At 45.1% G+C, this 14,759-nt stretch overlaps 1 protein-coding gene across 1 annotated transcript in view; it reads left to right on the forward strand.

Annotated features, from left to right (window-relative positions):
* Window positions 1-14,759, forward strand: part of EIF2AK3 (eukaryotic translation initiation factor 2 alpha kinase 3) — a 28,644-nt gene that overhangs the window by 4,749 nt on the left and 9,136 nt on the right. The window contains exons 2-11 of the mRNA XM_069977222.1: window positions 1,198-1,327; window positions 7,303-7,497; window positions 7,608-7,738; window positions 7,962-8,196; window positions 8,453-8,615; window positions 9,448-9,588; window positions 9,773-9,895; window positions 10,884-11,104; window positions 13,175-13,284; window positions 13,548-13,670. Coding sequence (XP_069833323.1) covers window positions 1,198-1,327; window positions 7,303-7,497; window positions 7,608-7,738; window positions 7,962-8,196; window positions 8,453-8,615; window positions 9,448-9,588; window positions 9,773-9,895; window positions 10,884-11,104; window positions 13,175-13,284; window positions 13,548-13,670 — 1,572 coding nt within the window. The remainder of the gene's footprint in view (window positions 1-1,197; window positions 1,328-7,302; window positions 7,498-7,607; window positions 7,739-7,961; window positions 8,197-8,452; window positions 8,616-9,447; window positions 9,589-9,772; window positions 9,896-10,883; window positions 11,105-13,174; window positions 13,285-13,547; window positions 13,671-14,759) is intronic.

Here is a 14,759-nt window from a genome sequence, read left to right on the forward strand (position 1 = left end):
AAAAGAAGAAAAAAAAGATTCTCTATTGGACTGGTTATGTAATAGAGACAGTGAATGGAGCTGTGGCCCAGCGTGCATGTTTGACCTCTGTTATAATTGCTCAGGGTCCCAGTGGGGTCAGACCCCCACCGACCAGCTAGTTATCTCCTAACCTGTGGATAGTGGAGGACTTTTGAAGTGGAGTGTCTTTTTGAAAGTCTGTAAGGATGGGAGCCAAAGGGTTAATCCCAGTGACAGGGCTGCACTGTTGAAAGTTGTACTGTGCGCTGTACACATATACTGGCGATGTACTGAGCGCTGTACACGATGTGTCGGCAGTGTACTGAGTACTACGTAGCTGCTGTCTGCAGACAGGGATTTCCAATGTCACTCGTGTATCCATGACAGCTGGTGAAACCAGAAAATGAGAGAAACCTTCAGGCCAGCATGCCATTCTAAGGATTGTTGTCCCTCTGCTTGTAGTGATTTATTGAGTGGGTTTCATCAGCCTGGCTGGGCTTTGTAGTCCCCCCCCCCCCCCCCCCCCCCCTTTCCCATCAGGTGACCGTATCCTCCTTATACAGCTACCTCGCTGCAGGATCACAGTAATCTGTTTACATTGAGACTGGAAACCGCTGCAGCATCCGGAGTGGTAGTGCAGCAGCCCCTGGGGGGATCAGGAGCCGTCAGACCCCCCCCCTCCTGAAGTTATAGAGCCACGTCCTAGTGTGTCCAGCTGATCCAAAGCTGTAGGGCAGCCTCCGAGTGTGTCCAGGATGATCCGTAGCTTTCGTGCCTGAGCGAGTAGTGCAGTCTCAGAGGGTGTACGGGATGAGACAGACCCTCAGTGTTGGCGTCCTATGTCTACCTAGGTTTGATTGTGGCTACTTTAATATTGTGTTGAATTCCTATTCCTATTATTTTTTTTTATTTATTTTTTTTTTTTTACTTATTACAGTTTAATTTTTTTTTTGAAGTTTTGAAGTTTACTCTGAAATATTTTTTTCTATGTATGCATAATATGTATGTGTATATAATATTGCATGAAAAGATTTTCCTCTTTTCTGTAAGATAAAGAAAATAAGTTTTTTTTTTTTTTTTTTTTTTATTTATAGCTTTTTATTTCTCATTTATATTTCCTGCTATTTACTTTAGTAATCTAGTGAAGTATTTGATAGCTGTATAATTCTTACTGTCTTCTCGTCTTTCCGCCTGTAGATCTCTGGTAATAATCAGCACGTTGGACGGGAGAATCGCGGCTCTGGATGCAGAGAACCATGGCAGAAAGCAGTGGGACCTGGACGTGGGCTCGGGGTCTCTTGTGTCCTCCAGTCTTAGTAAACCTGAGGTGTGTACTGAGGGCGGCACAGGGTTTTGGGGTCTCCTATTTTCCTGTTTTATAAGGTCTTCAGTATTTGGTGATTTGCCCTGGTCCTTCCACTATACAGAATATGCGATTATTTATTCTTCATGGTTACAATTGCTTGCACTTTAAATATCTTCTGTGGATTGTAATATAGGAGCCTTCATGGTTGTGTGGCCCAATGACCCATTCTAGGAAGAGTTCTCTGACTTTCTGTGACTTTCGTACAGTTTGCTCTATTAGCCAGTTTTCACACCTTTTTATACATCTAGGCTTGTTCACACAATGTACTATTTTTTAAAAGAACGGCCGTTCTTTTCATACTGCAGTGAAATGCATTGAAGACCGTTGTTTTTACATAATGTATTAAACAATGGCTGTTTAATGTACCATAAGTACCTGACTACTGTGGGCCCCATTTCCGGGACAAGCTGATGCCCTCAGAATGAAGGACTCGCACCAGGTTATCAGAACTCCCATAGTCCAGAATGGAGGAAGCCTCGCATGTATGTCATCACATCTCATAGTGGAGGCCAGGGGGGACCCCTATCCTGGAACTAGGTGGTCCTACCTAATGGCCCTGCACCTATCGGACCTTGATGGAAACATCCCTTGCGATAGCCTGAATGTTACAAATCTCTCTATGTTCATTCACCATTTTTGGTTTGTAGTTTTTATTTATTTTTATTTTTTTTGTGTGTGTGCTGAATGATTAAACACAATGAAAATTATTTTTATTGTAATTTTTCATAACACTTTTTTGTTTTTGTTTTTATAAGTCCTTTCTGATTGTGGTGTGTTTGGGCTCTGGGTTGAATGGCAGGAGCCTGGCTGTGTATATAGGTTGTGTTTACAAGCTGCTCTCCTGCCCCAGACTTTGTGTACGGTGCCGTATACATCTCCTGCACAGTAATACATCCCTGCCTATGATGGTGCTATACTACATAGTGGTAAGGGCTTAGGAATGGGATTTGGTACCCCTGTTCTAGTGATCATACGTTATTGCCTATTCTGTGGACAGGTGATGGCATTTGTAGGATAGCCTCTGTGTAGTAATGTAGAATGGCCATAGACATTCCTGCATCCTACAATTAGTCTTGTATGGGAGATCTCATTGGCTGGCTGGCTGCTCTGCCTCCATCCTCACCAGACGGATTAGCTGTCTCTTTATCCCTATAGGATCAGACTATTGGAGGCAAACCTGCTCCTAGATAATCCTTATGTGACACAATGCTGTGTGCTGGTGACTCACTGCATGAGGTAATGTCCTTACAGAGGAGCTGATGTCACCCGTCAGCTGCAGCGTCCTCCGCTATGCTGTGTCCTTCACCTCCTGCAGTCTCTGGGGCCCCTGGCGGTGGTGGAGGCTCATTCATAAATATTCATGGTGTGTACAGGCACCTGCGCTCCAGCCCTGCATCACCCCATGCACTGCATCCATATGCACCAACTACAGCAATACGGCCTCTGTATACTCCTGTATATATGATTTATATACTATCCAGTCCTGTCTACTTAATCCATATGCATCAGCTACAGAGGCAGTACTGCTGTATACTCCTATATATGAGTATATACTATCCAGTCCTGTCTCCATCCATATGCATCAGCTACAGAGGCAGTACTGCTGTATACTCCTATATATGAGTATATACTATCCAGTCCTGTCTCTTCATCCATATGCATCAGCTACATAGGCAGTACTGCTGTATACTCCTATATATGAGTAGATACTATCCAGTCCTGTCTTCATCCATATGCATCAGCTACAGAGGCAGTACTGCTGTATACTCCTATATATGAGTATATACTATCCAGTCCTGTCTCTTCATCCATATGCATCAGCTACAGAGGCAGTACTGCTGTATACTCCTATATATGAGTATATACTATCCAGTCCTGTCTCTTTATCCATATGCATCAGCTACAGAGGCCGAACTGCTGTTGGCTCCTGTAAATATTAATGGATGCTATTAATTTCATTATTAGAGGGGCCGTCCTCTCCTCATTGGAGATAATGGAGGTAATAGAGATTGGGCACCCCCTATTGTTGGCCATAGTAGAGACCCATGTTCTTGCAGCTTATCATCACATCGGGCCTATAAACTGTAATAACTGTTTGTTACAGGGCGATATATTGCAGCAATCTGTTCTTTCTTATGGTCTTTATATTAAAAGGGTTTTCTGACAAGTTTGAGATTGTGGGGGCTCCAGCCTCCGTGCCCCCTAGGGTTCTCTCTGTTGGCTCCCGGCTCCTTTATCAATCGAGCTGCGGGTCAGTGTGTGACCAAAGAACCGGGTACTGTACTTGGGTGTATCTGCTGGCTCTATAAAGAATTTTTTTTTATAATTGTTGGGTTTTAATTCATGTCTAAAGTAGATACCGTTGGCACATAGCTCAGGGACACTCAGTGTGTTTTTAACCCTTTAGTTTTATAGCTAAATTTTGCTTGAACCTTTAGGGGACACAGCGATGGTGAGATTGGGGGGGGGGGTTGTGTTAAATTGAAAAGATATGCATTTTTGGGAAATTTTACATGATGCAATTTACTTTTAAAACTTACTTTTAAATTATCTTCATTGTTTGGATTGTTATGATTACAACAATATCCAATTTAATCCTTTAAAAAAAACAAAAAACGAATAGGCCTAAATTGCACTATTCCGAGCCTTTTTCCCTTTTATTTTTCCACCTGTGAAGCTGTATGAGGGCTTTTTTTTTTTTTTTTTTTTTTTTTTTTTTTTGCGCCATGGTCTTTACTTCACATCAGTACTACTTTGGTCTGGATTGAACTTTTTGATTGCTATTTTTTTTTTTTTTTTTCCTATAATTCCCAATTTTTGTTATGCTGTTCGCCGCTTACAATCAAAGTTTTATATCTTCATAGTTTGGGCAATTATGCACGTGATGATATAACATATATTTGATTTACATATTTATTTACACTTTAATAATTCTTGGTCTTATAAGAAAGCTATGATCTGTGTTCTCGGCAGACGACTGATAGAAGTTGCAGCGGAAGCCTCTATCAGTCATTGCGCTGCAAAGCCCACACGTAGAAGTTTGAGGCTTGCGGCCTTGGGATCCAAACAAGATCAGGCACAGAGTGGGCATGTACACTGGGGGATCGCCACCAGGTACCGGATTTAGAAACTGTCATGTCTTCAAAACGGGATGTAAGGGGTTAACTCATGTCGAGATGGAGATCAGACCTTGCCTTCATGAAGCGGCAGTTCTCCAGTACTTGTAGTAACATAGGGCAGCCCAGGATAACGGGACACCGCTTCCCGATCTTCTGTTATACCGACTACAGTAACTGTAGATGTACAGTAACTTCTTGGTGCAGCTAAGGGTTAAAGAGGTATTCCTCCACAGGGAAAAAGACTGTTCCATCACTAAAACATTTGTCAGGTGATGGGAAATATAAGCTTTGCATTAGTAAAACTGCATTGTTCTGGGGTTTTGCCCCTTTCTCTCGCTGTCATCTTGACATTGGTTGCCTAGGATTCCGACCACTGCTCTCAGCTATATCTGTGGCCGGGAAGTGACGATACTCAGGTGGTCAGGAGCTAGTAAGTATGTTTTTACTATGTCTTCCTCTGACATAACATGTGTCTCCTGGGCTTGGATTGTCCCTGGAGGTATATGTAATATCAGAGGAAGACTCATTGAGCTCAGCACCACTGCGCCCTGTCCTCGCTCACCAGGCAGTGAGAGCGGGACACGGCAGGGCTGAGCTGAAAGGGAGAGATGAGATTCTGTAGTTCTAACTTGGTGTAACTGTCATATATATAGTTTTTTTTTTTTTTTTTTTTTATTGCAGAAATCAGTAGTATAAGCGATTTTAAGAAACTTTGTAATAGGTTTTATCAGCCAAAAAAGCCTCCTTCTGTACTCCAGAAGCAATCTCCCAGCCTCCCCCCCCCTGACTTCTTATCTGTGCATTATCAGGCAAACACGTCTTCATTACAGAGAAGCCAGGGAAGACGGGCTCTGCTCTCTCCATTCTATCCTTATGGAGGGGGGAGGGGCTGAGGGAGATGAGGGAGCAGGAAGAGGTGACCTGAAGGTCAGCTGTTTGTAGACTCTCTGGGCACCTAAACCGCAGGATTCTGGGGTCAGAAAGGTCAGTGCTTATCTATGAACTTACTGAGAGAAGATTGCAGGGTGTTGTGCTGTGCAGGACTGCTCTGTGCTCAGTCACTCCTAACAGCCCCTCCCCTCTCCATAACCACATAATGGACACAGAAATCCTGCTTCATCTGATGTGAGGGGGGAGGCTGGGAGATTGCGTTTTCAGTCCAGAAGGAAACTCTTTTGGTTTATAAAACCTATTACAGAGTTTTTTTAAATCTCTTGAACTGTTGATATTTAATGTTTACAAAAAAATGGCCCTGAAATGACAGTTACGCTTTAAGCATCTATGGGGACTAAGCATCTAAATTAAACTTCTGGAATCAATGTGGTTTCTGATCCATGCAGATATGGCAGGATTCCTGCTTAGCATATAATATACTCCAAAAACGTACCGCCATGGTGCAAAGGCAGTACCCAAAATACCATTTAGATGCATGGATGTCATAGAGCTTTAACTAGTGAATGACAGAGTTCTAAGAAAAGATGCTGCCATTTACAAGGTGGCCATGCGTCTTATTTGAACACTTTTATTTTTCTTTGGCATTTGTAGGTAAAGTGACTTGTGATATAACCCTCCTACAATTATGACATAGATGGGACTTGTCTTGTTTATTCAGTAGTACCGTGGTTTAAGAGTAATTTGGATTAAAAGCGTTTTGCAAGAAGAGCTCACAGTTTTTCAAAATTGTAACTTGGTTTAAGAGCATTGCTTTGGTTAAAGAGCTCCCTGTACTGGATGGGAGGGAAAGTGGGGGAGGGGCATGGTCTGCATAGCGGGGTCTACAGCCCTGTACTCTGACCCAGGAAGTCTCCCTCACTTTCCAAATCATAGCAGATCCACTTCAGGCTGGGGCTTGCATCAGGGGACAGGGCTGTGGAGGTAATCTCTTCATAGTTGTAACCCCTCTCTCCCTGAACAGAGTTCTGCTATACTCTGCTCACCCTATACCCTGCTATTTCCTTCCTGCAGTCTGTCATTTCTTGTGTTTCCCATTCTCTCCATTCCTGCTATAATGTGCCTGCACTTACACTTAGCTATACACACTGCTGCTATAATGTGCCTCTACTTACACTCCGCCATTCACACTGCTGTATAGAAAAGTTTGTCACTGTCCTCCTGCACAGCTCTATGATTCTCACTTCCTGATCGCTCCATGCTGGGTACACAACCTTCCACATTGCTGTCATGTGACCACACAGACCTCTGACAGCAGCCCTGCTTCTCTATTCTAGCCTGTTGTACTACGCTACTGCATTATGGGGATGTGCACATCCATTCTGTATCTACAAACTGCTGCTTTTTTTTTTTTTTTTTTAAACTAAAACTCCACGTTTGCTATACTCTACAGTAACTTATAATATGACATATCTAAATGTTTGTTTCATTTGGTTTACCTGTTATTCAGAATAAAAAAAACTCATTTTTGGGGGAGTTGTGGAACCAATTGTCTGCATTTAAATTATTTACTACCTTCTATATCAGGGATGGGGAACCTTCGGCTCTCCAGCTTTTGCAAAACTACATTTCCCATCATGCCTTCACAGCCAAAGCTTTAGCTTTGGCTATCCATGCATGATGGAAATAGTAGTTTTGCAACAGCTGGAGGGCTGACCGTTCCCTATACCTGTTCTATAGTATTGATTTCTGGATGTTGCTACACTACAACTCCCAGCTGACCTGCCATGCTGGGAGTTGTAGCCCTGGAACTTTTGGCGAGCCACAGGTTAAAGTTTACTATTATATCCTATAGATGTTTGAGTCATTGCCATCTCTGTTACAGCCATAACATTGACCACCCATTTCTTTGCCTCTCCCCCTTAGGTCTTTGGTAATAAGATGATAATCCCCTCCCTGGACGGAGACCTCTTTCAGTGGGACCGAGACAGAGAGAGCATGGAAGCCGTCCCCTTCACGGTGGAATCTCTCCTGGAGTCGTCATATAAGTTTGGTGATGACGTGGTGTTAGTCGGAGGAAAGTCCCTTACGACGTACGGACTCAGTGCCAGCAGTGGTAAGGTGAGCGTCATCCATAGCTTACTGCGCCCTCCGAAGAATGCAGCCTGCTCATCCCCTGTGGGTAGCGGGTGATAACTCTGCACTTGTCACACAATGTCCGCACCTTACAGGTAAAATACATCTGCTCAGCCATGGGCTGCCGGAGATGGAGTGAAGAGGAGGTGGAGCAGGATGATATTCTCCTATTACATCGGAAGCAGAAAACCGTGCGTGCAGTGGGGCCACGCAGCGGCAGTGAAAAGTAAGTCGACCTGATTTAAAGGGGGTGTTAACGTTTTGGGATAATGGTTAAATTGTTGGACAATAACACTTGCTGTAGTAAATGAAGTCTGGTTTTATTATTCTCTGATGTATGAGATGGACAGAGCACTAGCCCTGCACCACCTCATTTATGGTATTGGATGGGTGGGGGTCAGACCACTGGGACCATGACCATCACCTCTTCTGATCTCCTCCCTCCTCAGGTGGAATTTCAGCGTTGGTCACTTTGAGCTGCGTTACATCCCAGACATTGAGCGGGGGGTGGGTTTTATCGAAGGCCACGTGGAACCCAGCGGTGGATCAGATGATTCTAAGATCATCGCCGATGTGGACGAGCAGGAAGCGGGCACCAAGGACATGCTCATCAAGGTCTCTGTGGCTGACTGGAAGGTGATGGCATTCAACCGCCAGCTGGGCCACCTGGAATGGGAGCACCAGGTATAAAGCGGGATAATCTGTGCACTACTATCCAGAATTTATGTAGATGTCACATGATCCTATACAATGAAAAGTTTAGCAACTTAGTAATATCAGTCATCTTTTATGTGATAAACGTCCCTGTTACATATAGTAGCCGAGATCCAACTGATAGTTATCCCATCTGAGGCTTTACTAGTATCCAGCTTAGATAATCTGTGAGCTGAACAGCATGGACGATTTTATCATTTAACCCTTCTTTTTCTATTCCATCCAGTTCTGCACCCCCATAGCCTCCGCCTGGTTAGTCAGAGATGGGAAAGTGGTTCCCATCAGTCTGTTTGATGACACAAGTTACTCATCAGACGACGATGTCCTGGAGGATGAGGAAGATCTTGTGGAAGCTGCCAGAGGAGCCACAGAGTCCAGCTTCTACCTTGGTATGTATGATACAGATCTGGTGTTATGTACACACTGGCTTCTCCATTATGGTGCTGGGCTAACACACCCCAGAATAGAAGGGTTTGGGGTTTCTCCTTTATGTTCTTTCCATTACCATTCCAACAATAATTCTGGGGATCATAAATCTGTTCCCTACCACCTGGTATTAATGCAAATGGGACCAACCAGGTGTGTTAAAGAAGAAGTCTGGCGAAAATTGTTATTAAAGTATTGTATTGCCCCCCAAAAGTTATACAAATCACCAATATACACTTATTATGGGAAATGCTTATAAAGTTCTTTTTTCCCTGCACTTACTACTGCATCAAGGCTTCACTTCCTGGATAACATGGTGATGTCACTTCCTGGATAATATGGTGATGTCACGCCCCGACTCCAGAGCTGTGCGGGCTGTGGCTGCTGGAGAGGATGATGGCAGAGGGATGCTCAGTGTCCCTCCAGTGCCCTGTGTCCCTCAGTGTCCCCCTGCCATCATCCTCTCCAGCAGCCACAGCACGCACAGCTCTGGGAGTGTGGTCGTGACATCACCATGTTATCCAGGAAGTGACATCGCCATGTTATCCAGGAAGTGAAGCCTTGATGCAGTAGTAAGTGCAGGGAAAAAAAGCACCTAATAAGCATTTCCCTTAATAAGTGTATAGTGGTGATTTGTATAACTTTTGGGGGGCAATACAATACTTTAAAGGAGAAATCCGGCGAAAATTTTTATTAAAGTATTTAAAGGACCTCTTAGCACCTTCACGCTCTGCCTCAATGTCTTGCATTATCCAAGTAGTAATTAAGAAGCTTGTTGTCTTTATAATTCCATAGGAATGTACCGGGGTCAGCTGTATCTTCAGGCATCTGTGCGACCATCCGAGAAATTTCCTGTTAATCCAACAGCGTTGGATACCATAAAAGACAGTAACGCCATAATCTCACTTCCGAGGATCAAGTGGAAGCCTCTCATCCGTAAGCATTTCTACACTCCTCTCTCTAAGTCTTTCCATTCATTCCTTGTATGATACTTAGCTGTAAAATGTACAAAAAGATTCTGCAATCTGCAACTCTCCACTGAGTGGTAGGGAGTGCTGGGATTTGTAGTCCTTTTCAACCTATTGCGTATTTTATTATAGTCTTCTTGTCTCCCCCTCAGACTCTCCTTCCCGGACGCCTGTCTTGGTCGGCTCAGACGAGTTTGATAAATGTCTCAGTAATGACAAGTTCTCTCATGAGGAGTACAGCAATGGGGCTCTGTCTGTGCTTCAGTATCCATACGGTAAGTGTCTGAGAGGAGAGGTTTCTGCACTAAACCATAGTAACCCTAGCATTGTTGCACCACACACTGTTGTATCCTCCTGACCTTATGCCTTGTTTCCAGCCTATAAAAGAGAGTCCCCCAGACTTGAAAAGCAAGAATCTCCTCATCTCAGTGTAGCTGCTGTCCGCCTGGCAGCATTTCCTGTTCAGCTTCCTTCTCCAATTATCGGTACTTACCTGTACTGTGACACCCCTCCATCTCAGACCCCTCATTACTCCAGCCATTGTCCAATCATACTGTTCTGGTTATGTCTTCCATACGGAGCCCGAAGGGAAAGTGACGGCAAATAGGGATGGGCTGGATGTAAGGAGTGTTCACTTTTGCTCCCCCCACTTTTGCTCCCCCCATTGATAACTCCTCCAGCCCAGGGTCCAGCACAGGGTCCTCTCATAATCTGCTGCTCAACAGGTCACACTGCTTAGTGGATATTTCATTAGTGCTTATGTGTGTCTTGGCTATAGTCACTGGGCAGCATAATTTTATACCCATGCATGAAGTCCGCACACCGGTCATTTTGTTCATGGTTTTTCAAAGTTTTTGACTAGTAACATCATAGATCTATTGTAAAACTGTACTGATCCTGGGTTACATCCTGTATTATAACTCAGAGCTGCACTCACTATTCTGCTGGTGGGTTCACTGAGTACATACATACATTACTTATCCTGTACTGATCCTGAGTTACATCCTGTATTATACTCCAGAGCTGCACTCACTATTCTGCTGGTAGGGGCCACTGTGTACATACATTACTTATCATGTATTACACAGCATAGATGAGCTCTAGAATACTCTGGAAGTTTTGTTGTGCTACATTACACCATTGTGTAATACATTAACGCATGCATGAACAATAAAACCCCTTGTGTGCTGCACAGATTATTTTGCTATGAGAATCCTGAGAAGTCCCTTTCCTCTGTTGTGATATACTGTTTCTTCTCTATAGATAATGGTTACTACCTGCCGTACTACAAGAGAGAGCGCAGCAAGCGAGGGACACAGATCACCATAGGGATACTGGAGAACCCAAACTACAAGAATATCCGCAAGAAGGATCCTGTGGTGCTGCTACCCTGGTGGAAGGAGATTATCGGCACCATCCTGCTCTGTATCACCGCCACCACCTACATCGTCCGCAAGCTCTTCCAGCCCACGAATAGCTTCAGGGTGCGTCAAACCATATTGTATTTGTTTCAGAGTTCAGTATTAAAGTGTAGCTGCCATTTCCAACAACTTTGCAGAGATTAATAGTAGTGATTATTATAAACTCTGTAATAGGTTTTATTAGCTAAGAGTTTCCTTCTGTACTCACAAAGCTGTTTTCCAGCATCCCTGCTCAATTATCTGTTGCAGAGAAGCAAAGTAAAGACAGGTTTTCTGTGTCCATTATAACCCATGTAAGGTTGGGTGGCTTAGGGGGATGAGTGAGCAGGTGGAGAAGAGAGCCGGCCCTGTAGTTTGCAGTATAGGAGCCAGCACAGCACAACATCTTGCAGTTCCCAATCCAACACTGAGCAGTCTGACCTGTGAATTTGGCTTTTTCTGTGGCCAGACAGTCTTCAAACTGCACTGGCTGTTTGTCTGCTCTTCCTGCTCACTCATCCCCCCCCCCCTCCATAGGTTTTAATGGACACAGCAAACCCATCTTCACTTTTCTGCTCTGTAGTGTAGACTACAGCCATGTGAGTACAGAAGGAAGCCTGATAAAACCTATTACAGGCTTTATTATATTACTATATATATTTCTGCAAAGTTATTTGAAATGACAGCTACACTTTAGGCCAAGGCTACAACCACAACGTGTCCTCAATATTCCTCTACAGACTGACAAAGAATAGGGTCTGGTCTGCGGATGTTCTGTGTGTGTGTCCGCTTCATTTCCCCACTAATCTCAGGGCAGTGCTGTAACTCATGAACACAAGCACTATGGATATTTCCTATTATGGCATATGGTTATAACTTATAGGGGTTCTATACTAGTTGTCCCTACGCCACCTGCCCATCCTTGTACTACAGTCATGAATCTTAATAGGCGCCTTCTTCTGGCAAAGCCAGCTTTTTGCAGGAGGTGCTGCGATACCAGGGGCAATTGGCAAATGCCAAAGAAAATGTAAGATTTAACTCCTTTGTAAGGCCTCGCGCATGGCGGTAATAGCGTGGAGGCCTTGCGCATGGCGGTAATAGCGTGGAGGCCTTGCGCATGGCGGTAATAGCGTGGAGGCCTTGCGCATGGCGGTAATAGCGTGGAGGCCTTGCGCATGGCGGTAATAGCGTGGAGGCCTTGCGCATGGCGGTAATAGCGTGGAGGCCTTGCGCATGGCGGTAATAGCGCGGAGGCCTTGCGCATGGCGGTAATAGCGCGGAGGCCTTGCGCATGGCGGTAATAGCGCGGAGGCCTTGCGCATGGCGGTAATAGCGCGGAGGCCTTGCGCATGGCGGTAATAGCGCGGAGGCCTTGCGCATGGCGGTAATAGCGCGGAGGCCTTGCGCATGGCGGTAATAGCGCGGAGGCCTTGCGCATGGCGGTAATAGCGCGGAGGCCTTGCGCATGGCGGTAATAGCGCGGAGGCCTTGCGCATGGCGGTAATAGCGCGGAGGCCTTGCGCATGGCGGTAATAGCGCGGAGGCCTTGCGCATGGCGGTAATAGCGCGGAGGCCTTGCGCATGGCGGTAATAGCGCGGAGGCCTTGCGCATGGCGGTAATAGCGCGGAGGCCTTGCGCATGGCGGTAATAGCGCGGAGGCCTTGCGCATGGCGGTAATGGTGTGTGTGATGGCCACATACAGTGCGGTAATGGTGTGTGTGATGGCCACATACAGTGCGATCAGCCCCTGGAGTTGCCACAAGTAATCTAAATTCTAGGTGTTGGCCGCAATTATTGGGATTCTTGAGCATGCTGCTGCAGTTCCCAAGTGCTGGCTGGAATGATTGCAGTGTGTGGCAGCTGCAGATTATTATGGCCGTGTGTAAGAGCAGTCTTTAGCCCATAGATCAGTTATGTCTACTTAGCTGAGAGCAGGATTAGGTGCGTGTCCTAATGCTCTTGGCTCATTGAGCGGCAGCAGCCCCTTATGTGATGCCCCTTTGCACCCCCTATTTCTGGTTGTGTAGTTTATACTAATGACTAGGTGTATTCAGACAGTTCCATATGTGTATAATCCGAACGTGGGACTAATGTTCAGTAATTTTTTTTTTCTTTTTTTTTTTTTTTTTTTTCTTTTGTTTATATACAATCAGAAGAGGAAAGAATCGGAGACGCAATGTCAGACAGACAATAAATATGAGCCTGTGAACGGGGAGCTGATGGACAGCCGGATCGATTACAATGGCAGCGGATATGTGTCACGGTAATGTTCAGCTATCCCTATTGGATACTGTCAATTTGTGACCAAAGCAAGGCAAACAAGTGACTGTCATTGAATGTATTTGCAACAAAATTAATTTGAGCCCTACAAGTGTAGCTATATTGGCTTTGGGATGTTTTCTCCTGGAAATATATAATAGCTTCCAGTACAGTGTAGATGAAGGCTTGTCCCAATGCATCATATTGTGTATGTACTGCAGCATGTGTATGTGATTCTTCTTAGAACACCTTTCCTTCTCATTGTAGGTATCTCACTGACTTTGAACCTATCCGGTGTTTAGGACGTGGTGGCTTCGGAGTGGTATTTGAAGCCAGAAATAAAGTGGATGACTGTAACTATGCCATCAAGAGAATCCGCCTCCCCAATAGGTAACGGGGGACTTTCAGGGTATTTTGGACTGAAGTTTGCATGTAGCTTGGTTGGTGTTTCTAACTCTGTTCTGTGTGTGTTTTTTTTTTTTTTGTTTGTTTGTTTTTTACTTGTACTTATACATTAAGGGGAATACCTATCTAGGACACGTTTCCCATATTTGCAGGATATGCCATAAATGTCCCCTTGTTGCCGGTCCCACCCCTGGCACCTACACCTGTCTTAAAGAGGACTTGTCACCCCCCCGTGCCAGGGTGACAGGCTCCCAACCCCCGCTAGAGCCCCCTATACTTACCTGATCGCGCCGGTCCGGTGACGGAGATTTCAGCGCCCGAAACCCGGCACGCGCGCGCTGCTGGGATGAGTCCGATGCCCACAGAGAATGAATGGTGAGTCCGACGCTCCATTCATTCTCGGAGTGTCGGACTCGTCTCAGGAGCGCGCGCTTCGGGCGCTAAAATCTCCGTATAGGGGGGTCGGGAGCCTGTCGGGGGGGGGGGGGGGGTTGACAGGTTCTTTTTAAGATCGAGGGGTCCCCACGCCCTCTAGTCTTAATTTTTTGTTTATATTGAAAACAGCTGAATCCTGTGGATATGCCCTAAGGGTCTCAGATGGTTATACCTCTTTAAAGGAGACTACAATAAAAGCACTACAAAAGTCTAGCTGGTATACAGTCTACATCATTCCACATAGCTGAGTATATAAAACTACCCTCAGAACAGCTGATTAGTAAGGTGTTGACACCCGGCGTCTCTGCCAGCTATCTGGCACTGCTGTGGTGGCTGCATCTACATGGTGGATCAGGCCAGAAACTCTTGGCTCTTGGAAACTACATAGCTGCCCAGTTACTACAGCTCCGCTCCCGTTCACTTGATCTCACGTTACAGTATATGTTTTCAGTGGTCGTTCCAGAACAAGTTAATATTGTAATTTATGGGTCCTGTCATTGTAGCCTTTATATTAGGAGATGAGCGAACCGGGTTCGGGTTGGAGTTGATCCGGACCCGAACGTTCGGTATTTGATTAGCTGGGGCTGCTGAACTTGGATAAAGCTCTAAGGTTGTCTGGAAAACATGGATACAGCCAAT

This window comes from Dendropsophus ebraccatus, chromosome 7, assembly GCF_027789765.1.
Source record: "Dendropsophus ebraccatus isolate aDenEbr1 chromosome 7, aDenEbr1.pat, whole genome shotgun sequence".
Lineage (NCBI taxonomy): Eukaryota > Metazoa > Chordata > Amphibia > Anura > Hylidae > Dendropsophus > Dendropsophus ebraccatus.